Source organism: Cannabis sativa, chromosome 9 (genome assembly GCF_029168945.1).
Source record: "Cannabis sativa cultivar Pink pepper isolate KNU-18-1 chromosome 9, ASM2916894v1, whole genome shotgun sequence".
Classification (NCBI taxonomy): domain Eukaryota; kingdom Viridiplantae; phylum Streptophyta; class Magnoliopsida; order Rosales; family Cannabaceae; genus Cannabis; species Cannabis sativa.
Window position 1 is genome coordinate 59,246,619 of NC_083609.1, and position 16,703 is coordinate 59,263,321.

At 33.5% G+C, this 16,703-nt stretch overlaps 3 protein-coding genes across 4 annotated transcripts; 1 reads left to right on the plus strand and 2 right to left on the minus strand.

The window, feature by feature from the left end:
* Positions 1-1,579: 1,579 nt before the first annotated feature.
* Positions 1,580-5,621, minus strand: LOC115722098 (putative leucine-rich repeat receptor-like serine/threonine-protein kinase At2g24130). The gene is made up of 2 exons (XM_030651221.2): positions 2,868-5,621; positions 1,580-2,054 (listed from the first exon to the last, which is right to left on the minus strand). Exons 1-2 carry the CDS (start codon positions 5,443-5,445, stop codon positions 1,639-1,641), a joined length of 2,994 nt encoding a protein of 997 aa, XP_030507081.2. The 5' UTR covers positions 5,446-5,621; the 3' UTR covers positions 1,580-1,638.
* A 1,569-nt stretch (positions 5,622-7,190) lies between these two features.
* LOC115723183 (endoplasmin homolog) lies at positions 7,191-11,999 on the minus strand. 2 transcript variants are annotated; one of them, XM_030652616.2, is made up of 16 exons: positions 11,783-11,999; positions 11,478-11,588; positions 11,019-11,139; positions 10,747-10,900; positions 10,569-10,649; positions 10,343-10,454; positions 10,127-10,253; positions 9,892-10,030; positions 9,621-9,738; positions 9,277-9,479; positions 8,957-9,172; positions 8,714-8,879; positions 8,466-8,607; positions 8,213-8,363; positions 7,724-8,128; positions 7,191-7,639 (listed from the first exon to the last, which is right to left on the minus strand). In XM_030652616.2, the coding sequence occupies exons 2-16, from the start codon at positions 11,542-11,544 to the stop codon at positions 7,382-7,384; spliced, it is 2,460 nt and encodes an 819-aa protein (XP_030508476.1). In that variant the 5' UTR covers positions 11,545-11,588; positions 11,783-11,999; the 3' UTR covers positions 7,191-7,381. The 2 variants fall into 2 exon arrangements, with proteins under 2 accessions (XP_030508476.1, XP_060959540.1); XM_061103557.1 differs by having other exon boundaries at positions 11,478-11,579; positions 11,783-11,945.
* Positions 12,000-13,630: 1,631 nt separating this feature from the next.
* On the plus strand, positions 13,631-16,020 carry LOC115724211 (putative pentatricopeptide repeat-containing protein At3g11460, mitochondrial). Its single transcript, XM_030653693.2, has 2 exons — positions 13,631-13,869; positions 14,270-16,020. Exon 2 carries the CDS (start codon positions 14,281-14,283, stop codon positions 15,226-15,228), a length of 948 nt encoding a protein of 315 aa, XP_030509553.1. The 5' UTR covers positions 13,631-13,869; positions 14,270-14,280; the 3' UTR covers positions 15,229-16,020.
* Positions 16,021-16,703: the final 683 nt, after the last annotated feature.

Below are 16,703 nucleotides of genomic sequence, written 5' to 3' on the forward strand. Positions count from 1 at the left end.
GGTATTTTTCTTGTTGATATTTTATTTTAGAGCCAAATTTTATTAAGAAAGTATTGCCCTATATTAAAAAGATTTCTTCATTAAGACACGATTTAAATAAGTTTTCTCTTTGTTGTCCAACAAAAAATATAATTAATTAAGAATTATTATATATTATCTATGTAGTGGAAATTGTCACTCTTTATCGTCCACTCTAAGAAGGAGCATAATCATGAGACTTGTGATATTATACACAAACAAATTTGCTCAAGTGGGAAATTAATTGCACTATGTTATCATTCATGGGTGAGTGGAGACTTTTTTTCTCCCTACTTTCACATTTAATCTTAAATTTTTCACAAATACTACATTAGAATTGGTTGGTGTGTTTCCTATAAATCTAAAATTTAAAGCTTAAAGGAGGTTGAACTAGATCAACTTGTTCCATCCAAATATGTCAAGTTGGAATATCATAATATCCTATATCAATTGTACAAAATGATGATCATTCTCGTTATAATATAATATTATTATTAAATATTAGTAGTGTCTAACATTTAGCGTTTACGAATAATTAATGATATTTTATAATAAATTATTAAATTAAATTATGTGAAATATAATATTTAATTGTACTAATAGTATTATTACACTTAGAATAAATAATATTTTGGACTATATATTTTATAAACTATTTTGTTAATAACAAATTAGACTCTGTATTTTTTAAAATGGTATAAAATAGTACCATGAATTGATTTTTTTTAAAATAAAAGTTAATTATAACTTGATTTAGAGTTGTTATGAGAAAACTAGATACACCTTTTGCATCTGTTCATTTTAGAAATTATCTTCAAGTTAGTTGTATTAAAAAAATTATAAAAAATCAAACTTAAGGTACTATTTTCTACCATTTTTAAAAAGAGCAATTTGCGGTGAAACCCCCTTATGTTTTGATTTTTATACACTTAACCCCCTTATCTTTATTTTTGGTGGCAAAACCCCCTTATGTTTTAATTTTTATACACTTAACCCCCTTATCTTTCTTTTTGGTGGCAAAACCCCCGTATGTTTTAATTTTTATACACTTAACCCCTCTATCTTTTGTTTTGGTGGCAAAACCCTTCAGTTTACTTTTCTTTGCAAATTTAAAGTTTTAGTTAAATATTACCGTTAAATACTAACTGGATTACTACTGTATCGACTTCGAGGTTTTACCGTTACATATACAAAGGTGTATACATTGGTCATCCTGTTGATATTTAACGGTACTGGCGTGTCAAATTTGCAAAGAAAAATAAACATGAGGGGGTTTTGCCACCAAAAAAAAAGATAAGGGGGTTAAGTGTATAAAAATTAAAAGATAAGGGGGTTTTGCCACAAAAAAAAAAGATAAGGGGGTTAAGTGTATAAAAATTAAAGCATAAGGGGGTTTTGCCACCAAAAATAAAGATAAGGGGGTTAAGTGTATAAAAATCAAAACATAAAGGGGTTTCGCCGCAAATTGCTCTTTTAAAAATACATAGTTTAATTTATGATTTTACAAAATAAATAATTTAAAACATTATTAACCCTTATTATTATTCAATGGAGAAATAATCATAAAAGCAATATCCACAAATTTTTTTTACTAATTTTTTTTTTTTTAAGAAAGAGATGTTAGCAATCACTAATGGTGGAAGAAGATATCCCCAAAGAAGAAGCAAAAGTTGTTGTGGTAGTATCTCCATTGAGGTATCTTTTAAGCCTATCCAAGTCATGTGCAGCATCCAACATTGTAGGCCTAGTGGAGGGTGACTCTTGTGTGCATACAATGCCTAACTCAATCAACTCTCCAATTGCTATTTCCCACATTTTCATTACCTCAGGCAATTGATCTTTTAAAGCTCTCACCAAAGAAGAGTCCACAACTTTTTCCACCATTCCATGGTAGTGAATCTTCACCCACCTATGCAAGCTCAACTCACCCCCGAACATGTCGTCCGTCGGTCTTTTTCTTGTCACCATCTCGAGTACTAAAGTTCCAAAGCTGTACACATCTCCTTTTGTTGATGTCATTGAGCCAAATCCATATTCTGCATCAAAACAAGAAAAAAATTGATCAAATTAATCATATATGAGTTATAAGAATTTCAAGACTAAACTAACGTGCCTGATTATTTGCGGTTAAATTCTCTCAACTATCACTCCACTTGCATTTAATCTTCTAGCTCAAATTTTAACTGTAAACTTGTTCAAATTACTGAATTGTTAGTAAATTTAAGGTGTCATCCATACTGCTTATGTGCACACTCTTGTACACGTGACACGTTTTTATTGGTACATCTAATATTCTTATTTTAAAAAAATAAAAATTATTTCAAATTTTATAACATTTTTTATTTTTATAATTTTATTTAATTTAAAATAAATTTTGAAAATAATTTTTAAATAATAATATTAGGTGTACCAATATAAATGTGTCACGTGTATAAGAGAGTATACACATAAACAATCAATGGTAGCAGTTAACCAGACGACACCTTAAATTTACTACCCGTTCAATAGTTTGGAGGGTTTTACCGCCAAAATTTGAACTTAACTGATTAAATGCAAGTGAAACAATAATTAAGAGAGTGTAGCCGCCAAAAACTTATTTTCATAAATACTTAAAAAAGACAAAAAATTTATGAAAACACAAATCTATAATTTTTTTACAAAATTACAAAGGGTTATATTTTCGTTGTTTTCACATTGCTGCTACAGAAAATTAACGAGAAAACAATGTTGTTTTTTGGAAAAAAAAAATACAAGTGAAAACTTGTAAATTAATAGAATCCATAAATGTAAAAAAAAAAAGAAAAACATACAAGTTTTAAGTATTTTGTGTAAATTTTGGATGTTTTTACCTGGTGCAATGTAGCCAATTGACCCTGCTAACATATTTGCAGTAGACTCTCCCATATTCTCAAAGGCTGCTGCTGCTGCTGCAACATTTCCTCCTCCTGCCGTCATGACAAGCCTGGAAATACCGAAATCAGAAACTAAAGCCGTCATGTCATCATTTAAAAGAACATTGCTCGGTTTTAAATCGCAGTGTATAACTCGAACAGGAGAGTGATGGTGTAAGTATGCCATCCCTTCTGCTATATCACTACAAATATTCACTCTTTGTAAAAGATTCAGATCAGAACAACTTGTCCCCGGTGGATAAAGCCGACTTTCCAAGCTTCCATTCGCCATGTAAGGAAGAACAAGAGCCTTAAAATCAGGCAAACTACAAGCTGTTATGATCCTTATTAGATTTCTATGTCTAATTCTCTTCAAGACTTGACATTCTCTAGTGAAACTCTTTGTTGAATTTGTTGATTGAACATGTAAAACTTTGATTGCTATTGTTGTCTCATCTGAAAGAATTCCTTTATAGACATGTCCATAGCTACCTGACCCAACTAGTCTTTGCTCATCAAACCCTGCAGTGGCTTTAAACAGTTCTCTGTATGTAATTCTTGGAAATTTTGGGATTGGTTCAGAGGAATTTAATCTTGGTTTTCTTCCAACAACTTGTTGTCTTCTTTGGATTCTAATGACACAACAAATTATGGTGAAGAATGCTGATATGAATATGAGTATTGAGAAAAGTATAACAAGGGAATTTCGCGAGTGAAAGAATTGTTTCTTGCGAGGACAAGCGGGTACCTTAGAGATTCTTACACAGAGATGAGGATTTCCTTGGTAGGAAAGTGAAGTGATTGAGTTGAAGATTCCATTAGAGGGAATGATTCCCTCTAAATCATTGAATGAAAGGTTTAGATATGTTAGTGAATGGATTTCGGATAGAGTTGGTGGAATCATTCCTGATAAGTGATTCATTGAAACATCAAACACTTCAAGATTCTTTAACTCACCTAAGGAGTTAGGAAGTTTGCCTGTGATGGAATTGTGTGAAAAGTTGATTAGTCTAACAGCAATGCAGCTTGATATGAGAGGAAAGATGGTTCCACCGAGGCGATTTGAAGACAAATCAATCTCTTGAACATCTTTTAGCTTGCTTAGTTCTAATGGCAATGACCCTTCAAGTTGATTATGAGAAAAATTGATAAAGATTCTAATTTCATTCCAACTTGAGATATCAGATGGGATTGTTCCTGATAATCTGTTGTATGACAAATCAATCTTGTGTAGCTCTGAGCATCGTCCTAATGAGTGAGGAATTTTCCCCGAAAGGCGATTGTGGTTTAGGAAAAGAAAATTTAGTCTTGTCAAATTAGCTATAGTTGATGGGATTTCGCCATTGAATTCGTTATGAGAAAGATCAAGAAGTCCTAGAGCAGGAAATCTGTCAAATATGTTTGGAATTGGAGTTGAGAATTTGTTGTGTGACAAGAAAAGTTGCTCTAAGTTTTGGAACATTCCAATCTCAACAGAAATAGTTTCATTCAAAAGATTTGATGTCAAGTTCAAAATGTTAAGCATTTTAAGGTTTGAAATGTTGGGAGGAATTGTTCCAAACAATCTATTTTCTTGAAGTTGTAAAGATGAAAAATTTGGTCCAAGTTCACCAACTGAATCAGGCAATCTTCCACCGAGTTTCATACCAGCTAACTCCAACTCAACCAAGCTAGAACACTTCACAAGAGCATCAAAGAAAGGTGTGAGATTGGTGTTTGAATCATGACTTTCCATTGAGTTATATGACAGATGAAGGTACATTAAACCAGGCAAATTCCCAACAATTTCATAAGGTAACTCACCAGAGAAGTTGTTAAACTCAATATCTAAATTCCCAATTGAAGTATTGATCAAAGAATGAGGAAGTTCACCATTGAAATGATTGTTATAAAGACTAAGACTCCACAAGTTCTTACAATTCCCAATAGTAATAGGGAAATTCCCACTAAGTTTGTTATCAGAAACATCAAATGATTCCAAAGTGGTAGAACAATTAGAGAAGAAAGAAGATGAGAGTGAACCGTTAAAACAGTTACCTAAGAAAACAACACCAATCAACTTAGGAAGATGGACAATGTAGTCTGGTATTGAACCTTGCAATAGGTTCCCATCTAACCGAAGATAATGAAGGTTTCTAAGAGAAGAAAACTCTTGTGGAAATGATCCATAAAGGTGGTTGTTTATGAGGACAAGAATGCGAAGACCGGTGAGGTTAGAAAGGTGGGGCGAGAGGAGTCCCGCGAGCTGGCTTTCGTTGAGGATGAGCTGAGCCACGCGGTGGTGGTGACGGTCGCAAAAGACCCCGTTGAAATGACAAACATGGACGGTGTGGTTCCAATTGAAAAGGGTTTTGTAAGGGTCATGGAAGATTGTTTTCTTGAAGGTGAGAAGAGATGTTTTATCAGTGGCTAATGAGTGGCCTAAAGTTGTTGGAATGAGGTGTTGGAGTAGGAATAGTATGAACATGGTTGTGGTGATGAAGATTATGTTGAGATTTTCATTATGTTTGGGTGTTGTGTGATGATTTTGTGTCATCTTTGCTTCTTCATAAGATTGAATTTTGGCTAAGTATAAGAGAGAAAGATGTGATATGGTAAGGCTATTATGGAAATGCTATGATAGGTTACTATAAATGTTATTGTAAAGTTATTATTATAGCTATATAGGCACTAGCTCCTATTCAAATTCATGGCCTTGTTGACATATATTTATTTGCTATATATACATATAAAGAGAGATTCATGCTCATTGGGACGGTTACAAAAGTTTGATGGTTAATCTCTCTAAAAAAAAGATAAAGAAAAAGAAATTAGGTATTACCATAGTTTATGAAAGTCTAAAATTGTGTACTAGAAAAAGAATAAAATATAAGGGTATGAATATCCTTTTTAACTTTATTACAATACTTTTAGGACCATACTATGTCCATTAGGAATTATAAATTATAGTAATTTGCAAACCATATATATGATATCATTGTTACCCTTTTTATATCTAACTTTATTCTATTAAATAAAATTTTTATATCTACTTGATCATAAACTAAATGGAAAATCATGACAAGAAAATTAAATCAATCATTATGTTGTCTATTAAGTACTTAATCTACTTTAAGGTGACTACTACTACTAGCTCCATTCCAATGTAAGTCAAGTAGTTTTTACTAACACAACCTAAATTAACCATATATATTTCATTGCACACATTTAAACCCATATTTTATTTTAGTTTTTCTTGTGGTGTCCATGATGATTCTTTGTTGTTGGGTGCTATATTGAGTTTTTGTGCGGGCATCCTTCAACCAGACCTAGCCGAAGCACTTGGGGGTCAAAGAAGCTCTTAGTCGGATTAAGAGTAATGCGTGAAATAATATTATGGTGGAAACAAATTGTGTATAGTCGGGTAACTATGCAATTTTACTTTGGTTGTATTGTAGATGAGTTTGAGGCTTTGCTGCGTGAGTTGAGGATTTATTCTTTGATTTTTATTAACCGTTCAACTAATAAAATGACTTATTATCTTTTCAAAAAAATTTTATTATCTATTATTTATTGAGAGTTAATAAGACAATAAAATCAATCATTATTAATTCTCTATACACTAACAATGCAACAATAGCTCATATAAATATATGAACTCTATATGTACTCTTCAGTATCTTTTTCATTTAATCAATCCTAAATTTCAAACGACATACATTACTTAATCAACAATTTCAATCTTCCCAAACTAGGTTATCATCTACTACTATATATTTATATTTATTTTCGTAGGGCCATCTCTATTCTAATCTAATTCCCACTAATAATAATTAGATTAATTATTGACATATACCAAATCGTTATTGTAATTTTTGTAAGTCAATATAAATTTCTCTCGATTGAGATTGTTAGAATTTTCGTCCAATTTTATTTAAAAAGCAAGAGGTAAATAAAAGTTCGAAAACACCATTTATTATATATTAAAATTTGAAAAGCACAATTCAATATACATTAAAGTTAAACACAATTTGGTACATAAATAATTACTACCTTAATAAAATTGAACAAGACAAAAATCATTTAATTTAACCATCTCAATATTTTAACAATTTGAGAGAAATTTTCAAAATTCTATGATATACGTCAAGAAAAGAAAATTCCAAACCTTTAATTAATATGTATTATTATTTATTGGCCCTTTTTTACCCTCTTCTTTTCTGTTGCTTTTAAAAAATTTGCTATCAATAATGTATGTTAATTATAGCTACGTGAGTGATAATACTAATTAGACCATATAAGTTAATTAGGTAACTAATAAGCTGTTTATTATGTATAACTCAATGATGTCTATTGTCTCTATAAAAATAAAAACTCGTTAATGTTTGTGCTGCATGCATGTCTCATTGACTGAACCATGAAACACAAATAAACTTTAACAAAATCCCTATCAATAAAAATTAAAACGACTCCATTGCCCTCTTCAGGCAAAACTACAATTCGTCCTTGAGAGATCCGGCGTCATCACCATCGTCTCCGGTGGTGGCAGCAGATTCTTTTGTCTCACTTTCTGCCTCAACCTCTTCAACTTCATCATCCTCCTCGATCGTTGCATCTGGATTGATTTTCAGGTTGGACTTCACGGAATTGTAGATTCGAGATGCAAAGTCCTTGGGATCGGGAAGATTGAAGCCACTCTCGATGAGTGCAGTCTGGTACATGAGTTGTGCTGTTTGCTTCACGTTCTCATCCTGAAGATATTGACGGAAAACATGTCAGTAAATGCATGAGAGAAAAAGCAAAAAACAGGAGCTGGTGTAATCATTCATTCACACCTCTGGGTTCTGAACAACTCTCTCTCGGAGTTCCTTGATGATTGGGTGTCGGGGGTTGATTTCGAGCACCCTCTTACCACGCATATATGCTTGTTTGCTAGCATCAGATAGAGTCTGAGATTGCATAATCTTTTCCATATTTGCACTCCAACCATACTTGGAGGTAACAACAACGCAAGGAGTGTCATCCAAACGGTTGGAAACCTTCACATCATCAACATTGTCACTCGCAAGAGCGCTCTTCCACCACTTGGTGAGTTCCTTAAATGACTCCTTGAACTCCTTGTCTTTTGAGTCTTTACCGAGTTTCAATCCCTCCTTGGACACGTTTTGGAACTTCTTGTCTTCGTAATCCATCAAGTATTGCATCAGGTATTCATCAACGGGATCTGTGAAGAAAATAACCTGCAAGAGTTGAAGAAAGTGAGAAACCCGTAATGTGAATAGGTAAAGGTTTTTTATTCAAGGATCAAAGACATGAATTGATACCTCAAAGTTCTTCTTTTTAAGACGCTCGAGGAAAGGAGATTTCTCCAATTGCTCTTTGCTGGTTCCTGTAATGTAGAATATATCCTTCTGTCCTGATTTCATTCTTGAAATGTACTGATCCAAGGATGTTAGTTTGCCATCAGACTTGGAGCTGTAAGAAAAATCAATAAACAATATTAACGACATGAACCCATGAAAATTCACAAAATGTAAAATTCGAACCTATGAAAATTAAATTTTAACGGTAGATTACCTCTCGAATCTTAGAAGTTTAGCCAAACGATTCCTGTTAGTGGCATCCTCTATGATACCTAATTTGACAGACTTTCCGAATTCATTCCAGAATTTTGTGTACTGACCTCTCTTCTCCTCATCATCGCCGGCATTTTCAACGTCTGATTCCAACAAAAATCGAAGAAAAGAGAATTGTAAGGAATTCATTAGCATTTAAAATAACAGACAGGTTGTAGACCAGCAAACATGAACAGACAGACAACACACCTTTCTTATCTTTGTAGCTGGCCTCATCGGGATCTTCTTCAGCAAGCTTACGAATCATATCAAGTGCCTTGCGAATAAGCTTCTTCTTGATAGTTTTCAAACTGCTGTGCTGTTGAAGCATTTCTCTCGACACATTGAGTGGGAGAGTGTCAGAATCAACAAGACCCTGTTCAAAGTGGAAGCCAATTAGAAAACAATCTCTCAAACATAATGCTTAAACTTTAAAGTATTATCCTGCATTACCATTAAAAAGTTCAAGTATTTTGGCAAAAGCTCATCAAATTCATCTGAGATGAAAACCCTTCTGACATATAATTTCAAGTTGGATTTGTTGGCGTTGTAGTAACTCTCATAAAGATCATGAGGAGCTTTAGGGGGCACAAACAACACAGCCTTGAACTCCACATCACCTTCAGCAGTGAAATGACTCCATGTTAAAGGCTTATCATCACTGAAATCCTGTATGAAAACATAGAAGATTCAAAGCTAAGAATATGTGTGTGACAGGCCTAAAACAATTAAACCCAACGTATAACATATTTGCAGCTTCTGTACATGTGTACCTTAGCAAGAGAGTGGTAGAATTTGTTGTACTCTTCTTCTGTCACCTCCTTGGGACTCCGCAGCCAAATAGCTTTGACATCATTCAAAAGTTCCCATTCATAAGTTGTTTCCTTCACCTTCTTTGTCTTTGGTTTTTTCTCGGAGTCTTCATCTTCAGTTTTCTCAGCATCCTCCTCTTCTTCCTCAGATGTTTTAGTTTCAGCTGTTTAAATGATTAAAGGAGCAAGAACATGTAAACAGAAATTACAAACAGCAAAATTTAAATACAAATCATATATGGAATTCTGCTATGAGTAACAAGCTCCGAATGAAAGAAATAGATTCTGAATAGAATAAAGCATACTTGATTCCTCTTCTTCACTAGTGTCATCTTCATCAGCAGGAACCTCTACTTCAACCTCCTTGCTTGCCCAGAGGTATATGGGAAAGTTGATGAATTCAGAATACCTTTTTACTAAGTCCTATAACAAGATTACAACTGCATGTCAGAATCACAAGAAATAATGCAAGATAATCATAGCAATACAAATAAGAGATACCGAGAAGTAGTTGCTCCTTACTATGATAAGACGAGTAACTAATTATTTTAAAAAATAAAAACTGACTACACTCACCTTTAGCTTGCTCTCTTCCAAGTACTCCCCAGCTTCATCTCTAAGGTGCAATCTGATCTCAGTTCCACGTCCTAGTGGTTCATTCCATGTATCTTCAGAAATAGCAAACGCACCATCAGCCTTTGACTCCCAAACGTACCTATATAGACAAGTTTTTTTTATCATTGTCAGATTACTCGATATATGTGTGTGTTTGTAATGATTTTGAAACCTTGTCTCAATGCATGATACTTACTGTTTGTCATCATTGTTCTTACTAATGACTTCAACATAGTCCGCAACAAGATACACAGAGTAGAACCCCACTCCAAATTGACCAATGAGATTGAGATCTCCACTGGTCTGCATCTTCTCCACAAATGCTGCAGATAAGGACATTTTCCAAATCAATATAATCCTTCTAATAGTTAAAAATTACACTATAATTGTCAATGTTTTAATTTATACATACCTGATGTCCCAGATTTTGCTATAGTACCCAAGTTCTTAATCAAGTCCTCCTTAGTCATGCCTATACCTCTGTCACGAATTGAAAGGATTTTCTTCTCTTTGTCTAATTTAATCTGTAATAATGTTTTGTTTCATTTTCAGTTGTTCAGTTAAGAGCATTATATATAGCACCATACTTATGTCCAATCCAAACGCATTAATTTTTATGTCTTACAACACTAACTAACCTGAATGTCAAGCTTAGCGTTATCACCTTCGCCCAAAATTTCCTTGTCTGTGAGGGAAAGGAATCTAATCTTGTCCAATGCCTAACAAAAGTTATCAAAGTTTTAACATTAAACTCAACTCCAATCTGGGCAGCAATTAATTAAGGTGATAAGAATGATAACAACTAAACAAACTTACATCAGAAGCATTGGAGATCAATTCCCTCAAGAAAATGTCTTTGTTACTATAAAGGGAGTTGATAATGATATCCATGAGTCTAGACACCTCTGCCTGGAACTCAAACTTCTCCGCAGTGTTGCGAAGAGATCTCCTTGAAATTGACTCCGCCTCCCTAAAAAGAAATGCAACTTTTGTAATTTATCACTTAAATAAATTCAAAAAATAAACCAAAAATACAGTAAAGTGAGCTAATAACGTAAACGAGACGAAGAAAAGAGGTTTGTACAAACCTCTTAACGACATCGGAGTCGGTAGATAAACCATTTGGAACGGCACCGATTTTGTCTTCGATCTTCGGTGGATCTACAAGCTCATCGGAGTTGTCCTCCGCATTTACGTGTATTTTACGACCTGAACCGCCACAGATCCCCAAAACATTCACATTAAGCAAGTTAATTCTAAAAAACAACTGTTTCTCACGAAAGAGCTTAACTATATGCGATCTTAAGATGAATTTCATCAAAAAATGAGGAAGATGAACAGTATCGGATGTGTACAAGATCCATTCAAAGTTAATTCCGAGAAGAAAAAACAGCTGATTCTCAGGAATGAGATGAGCTTAACTATATACGATCTAAGATGAATTACAGCATTAGAAAGATGAACAGTATCAAATGTGTCCAAGATCTATTCAAATTTGAAAATGGCGGAAAAAGTACAAAGATCCAAATGGAAAGACATAAGATTACCTTGATCTGGTAGAAGACAGAGAAGGCAGAGGAGAAGAAGAACCGAAGGAATAGTCCACTTCCTCATCGTCGTCTAGATAGTAAGCTAGCTAGTTCTAGTATCTTCTTTCACTAAAAAAATTAAGAAATGAAAAAATAGGGTCAAAAACAACGAATCTGATCCTAAAATTACAATAATGAGCAGAAAAATTATAAATCATTAATACTCATACATTTTCTGTCAAGAAATAGCAATAATGAACACAAAAAAATTAAATGAACAAATTAGTTGTTACGAGATCGGAGAAGGTAAAAATGTTGAATACCTATTGGAGAGTCATACAGAGCGAGGAGAGACTGTCAAAGCCGGTCGCCGGAAAAAATGGAGATGAGAGAGAGAGAGGTGGATCGAGAGAATTGGAGTGAGAGACTGAAATGAGATGAGAGTGAATGAGTCAATGCAGATGAGTTTACTTTAGATTTAGGGTTTTATAATATTAAAAAAATCAATATAAAAATAAATACCAAATTAAAAATTCGTCAACCATAATAAGAAAAGAACTCATTTTATTACATATTGTTTATAATTGTTTGATGTTTATCAAATTAAAATAAGTTAAATTCGATATTAAATTATATTAGTAACAAAATTATTACTTATAAGGATTACTACGAGTACCTCAATTTTTTTTAATGTTTTGGTTCTTCTTTCTTGATTTAATCTTCTGCATCCCTCTTAAGTATCCTTTATCAATTCTCTAAAATTAATTATAAAAAACTACAAATTAAGAAGCTTTTTTTGTGGATTTTTGTGTTGGAAACTATTTTGATTTAAAATCTTAAGCTTATAAGGAGCATGTAATTAAATTTAATATAAATTGTGTATGAATGAAAATAAATATTATATTACTATTAGTATAATTTAAAATTTTTTTTTTAACATAATATATTTTTTTTGTGATTAGCTAACAATTCTTTAAAAATTACTATATTAAATTTTATAAGAGTCAATAGATATTAATAGAATAATGCTAGTAATACGACTACTTTTAGCATTTATCTTTAAAAGTAAATAAATTCTTAATACTTAGATGCCACATGGCAAGTTTGGATTGGTACTTTTAGTGTCACTTTGACACGTGGCAATCTTTCATAGTGGTTTTGGTGTCATAGTGGCTTTGCAGGCACCTCCTAAAATGGTCTTGATTCTTGAATAAAATTTCTTAAAACTGTGTCCAAAAAAACAAAAAATTCTTAAAACTGGAGTGACATGTGTCAAGATTCAATTGGTATTTATGCTGTCACTCTGACACGTGTCAATCTATCATTAGAAGAAAGAAGAAGCGATGACACAACGACGCCACTTGTCGCGTGCAGAAGAAAAGGAGTGAGTTTTGTGGTGCTTTGGACCATGCGTGAAAGGCAATCCCACTTGCGGGGGTTGTGTATGACGCGCACACACACCTGAACCAGGTGAGGAGGTGAAGTTCACACGCGCGTATGAAAAGTGAGACACAAGAAGGACGCGTGAAGCTCCTGCGCGCGACACGTGGCTAGTGGGACGCGCAGCGGTTATTGGGTCTTCTTGGGCCGGATGGTGGGCTCTTTTTGTGGGCTTGCCTTTAATTTATTTAATTTTAGAAATGCCATTTTAATGTGTTGTGGGCCACAATCGTCATTTTCATTGAGAAATTTACATGGTATACTAACTTTTGCCATTTTCTTACAAAAATACTGCCAGGCGGAATTTTTTACTCTTTTACTGTATTTTTTATAAGTTTCATAATGCAGTATGCAGTGTTAAGTTTTCACTGGTGTTCTACTGGTGTTTTACTAGTGTTCTACTGTTGTTTTGAGTTGTTCTGCTTTGTGTTTTACTGGTGTTTTATAAAAACACAGTATTTTTGAAAAGATTTCCGTGTGACAGTATTTTTATAAAAGTTAACTCAAATTCCAGTATTTTTGTAAGTTTCCCTATTCATTTTATTTTTTGTTTTGTTTCATAAATGTTATAATTTTTAATTCAAAGACAAAATTAAATCTAATCTAAATATTTTCAAAAAATATATCACATTAATTCCATAAAAATATCCATTTAAATTTCTATTACAATAAATATGCATATTATTTTTTTTTTAAATTGTGCCATAAATGCTATTTCTATTATATCCAAAGACAAAATAAAATCTAAGCAAAATATCCATTTAAATTTCTATTAAAATAAAATTTAGCATACTTATTCAATCTTTCCCTCTCTCGCGACCGTTTGGCGGCTTCGTTAATCTCTCCATCTTCCTCGGCGATGCAAAAACCAGTACGGCAGCGCAGCAGCGACGGCGCTGGCGCAAAAAGGTAGCAACTTTATCTCCCTCGGACTAGCTCTCTGTCACGGTGCCACGGCTTCAAACAAAAGGTACATTTAATCTCTCCATCTTTCTCTGTGTATATGTTATATATATAGATATATTATGTTATTCAATTTTTTCTTTGAATCTGCATCTGCATCTGAAACTGAAATTGTTTTGTTTCTACTCATTATGATAAAAATGAGTTCAATATTTATTATTGGTATGTGCTTAATTGCCTTTGGGAGATACTACTGTGATCATAAATACCTTGAATAAGAACATCAAATCCAGACTATATTCTTGCATATTAAGCTTGTTTAATCAGTTAATTTGTTCTTATTCTGATTGTTACTTAGTTTAAGTAAAATATATATCAAGATTTTGGTGTTTATGAGAAAAATTAACCATTACAGATTACACATTGTATATTTATATATATATCATCTGTTATTATTTTCTTCTCAGGATTGAAGATTATGACTTTATTCAATATCATACCATTCTATGCCAATCTCCTTGAACTTAGCTTTTCCACTAAGAACCTCAGAAGCCTAAAGCAAATCCATGCTCAAACCTTGATGCTTGGAATTTCAAGTCATGATTTCATTAGAACAAAACTTATAGCTTCTTATGCTTGTTGTGCCCAATTGCATCAAGCAAATCTTCTCTTCTCTTTCGCCAATCGCCAACCAACATTCCTCTTTAACACCCTCATTAGAGCACATTCCTCTCTCAATCTTTTCTCCCAATCTCTTCATATATTTCACCAAATGCTTCTTGCACACAAACCCATTGACCACCAAACCCTTCTTCCTGTGCTCAAATCTTGTGCTGCTTTGTCGGCCTTAAGGCTCGGTAGACAAGTACATGGAGCTGTTTTGGTTAATGGGTTTGGCTTAGACTTGCCAAACTCGAATGCATTGATCACAATGTATGCCAAGTGTGGTGATTTAGTTGGCGCTCGTAGAGTGTTCGATCAAATGCCTCTGAGGAATGAGATTTCATGGTCTGCACTAATGGCAGGGTATGGTATGCATGGGAGTTTTAGTGAGGTGTTTGGATTGTTTGATATGATGTTAAAGGCCGGTGAGAGGCCAGATAGTGTGACTTTTACGACGGTGCTTACAGCCTGCAGTCATGGCGGGTTTATAGAGAAGGGGAAAGAGTATTTCAATATGATGGAAGAGAAGTTTCGAATAAGACCTGTGTTGGAGCATTATACATGTATGGTGGACATGTTAGGGAGGGCTGGACGAGTAGAGGAAGCAGAGGAGTTGATTTTGGGTATGAAAATAGAGTTAGACGAAGCCTTGTGGAATGCTTTGTTGGGTGCTTGTAGAATACATGGGAAGGTAGATGTGGCGGAGAGGGTGGAGGAAAAGCTTTGCAGAAGGTGGATGAATCCAGTAGCAGCTGCTGCATAAGTGATATTTCGGACTAGCTTGTGTGCACTTCAACCTAGTCCCTCGAAGCCCTAACAACTCAACCATGACTCTGATGAGTACCTGCTGCAATAAACTCAGAACAGTAAGTAATTTCACACACAACAGTAATTAATAGAACAGTAGCTTGAGAGAGATGAAATGGGGAGCTGTTATTTCATTCGAGGGAAAACTTGAGACCAAGGTCTCTTACAGAAGTAGAGAGCAAAAGCTCCCCATGATGCAGAGAGAATTACTCTAATCTTTGCATAACCGATTCTAGCTTTACTCACACAACAAAAGGCAGCTCACCCTACACAAAATCACCAAAAGACTCTCACTAGCCAACTCAGCATTGTTTACCCCTTCTCACATAAGTAAAACCTTAGGCCTATGGTGTCCATCAGAGTTTGCCCCCAATGGCCTCGAGAATTTGATGTATGGAAAATCAAACATGGAAACCATATGCCTTACCACACATCCTAACTGTCATCTTTGCCACTTGGCAAACCCTTGGGAGTTTAAGCATTGTTGCCTTATTACTCTTTATTATAAGTCTCAAAGAAGAAACTTTGTCCAAAGTAACTTTTGAACTGAGTTCTTGGCTTGAGAAATTTTGCTGTGTATCTGGGATGTATATGTATTTGCTTGCAGGTGAAGATGGACAAAAAAGAGTGTCAAAAAAATCACCACTTTTGTCAAAGAATCAGCTGTAAAAACCGCCACAAGAGAAGACAGTAATCATGAGAACTGTTTTTTATTCCCTGCTTGTAATAATATCTTATGTTACTATGAGACCAAAGAAGGACACTTTATGAGATTAGGGTGTGATTGGTTTAGGATTTTAAAACTATTTTATGTTTTTGAAAATTAAAATGGTGGGGTCCACTTAAGAATTCTTGATTGGTTGAGTGTTTTCAAAAACAAAATTTGAATACTATTTTGAGTTTTAGGCTAAAAAATGAAAACACTATTTTTATATTTTTTGTGTTTTCAAATCATTGAATCAAAAAACTCTCCAATTATTCTCTTACTTTTTTAATTTGAGATTCCCAACCAATCACATATTTAATTTTTTAAAACTCAAAAACATTAAATCACACTACAATTAATCACATATTTAGAAACAAATTTTCACTTTTATTTCCAAAACACATTTTTAAAAAACACAATTTTTGAATCACAAACCAACCAAACCCTTAAAGACTCTTTTATTCTTAGGTGGTGTTTGGTCAGATAAATTGGAATGGAATGGAAAAGAAACAATTTTTATTTTATTTTTTTTATTTGGTTGCATTTTTAAGTAATTGAATGTCATTCTAAATGGAATAATTTTTCCATCATATTGGTGGAGTGACTATTCTATTTTAAAATAGAAAAAAAGATCATTCCAATACAAGTAGAGAAAAAAAATTGTCAGTTTTTTTTATGCATTTTAAATTTGATTCAATTTTATTTTTATTCTTATATTTTTATTT

Excerpts from the sequence above, each read along its gene's own strand:
- LOC115722098 (XM_030651221.2), bottom strand. The coding sequence starts at position 5,445 with ATGACACAAAATCATCACACAACACCCAAACATAATGAAAATCTCAAC. Across the intron at positions 2,055-2,867 it reads AATTGGCTACATTGCACCAG|AATATGGATTTGGCTCAATG; the intron begins GTAAAAACATCC and ends GTTTTGATGCAG.
- LOC115723183 (XM_030652616.2), bottom strand. The coding sequence starts at position 11,544 with ATGAGGAAGTGGACTATTCCTTCGGTTCTTCTTCTCCTCTGCCTTCTC. Across the intron at positions 11,140-11,477 it reads CTGTCTTCTACCAGATCAAG|GTCGTAAAATACACGTAAAT; the intron begins GTAATCTTATGT and ends GTGGCGGTTCAG. Across the intron at positions 10,031-10,126 it reads AAGAACAATGATGACAAACA|GTACGTTTGGGAGTCAAAGG; the intron begins GTAAGTATCATG and ends TTGTCTATATAG.
- LOC115724211 (XM_030653693.2), top strand. The coding sequence starts at position 14,281 with ATGACTTTATTCAATATCATACCATTCTATGCCAATCTCCTTGAACTT.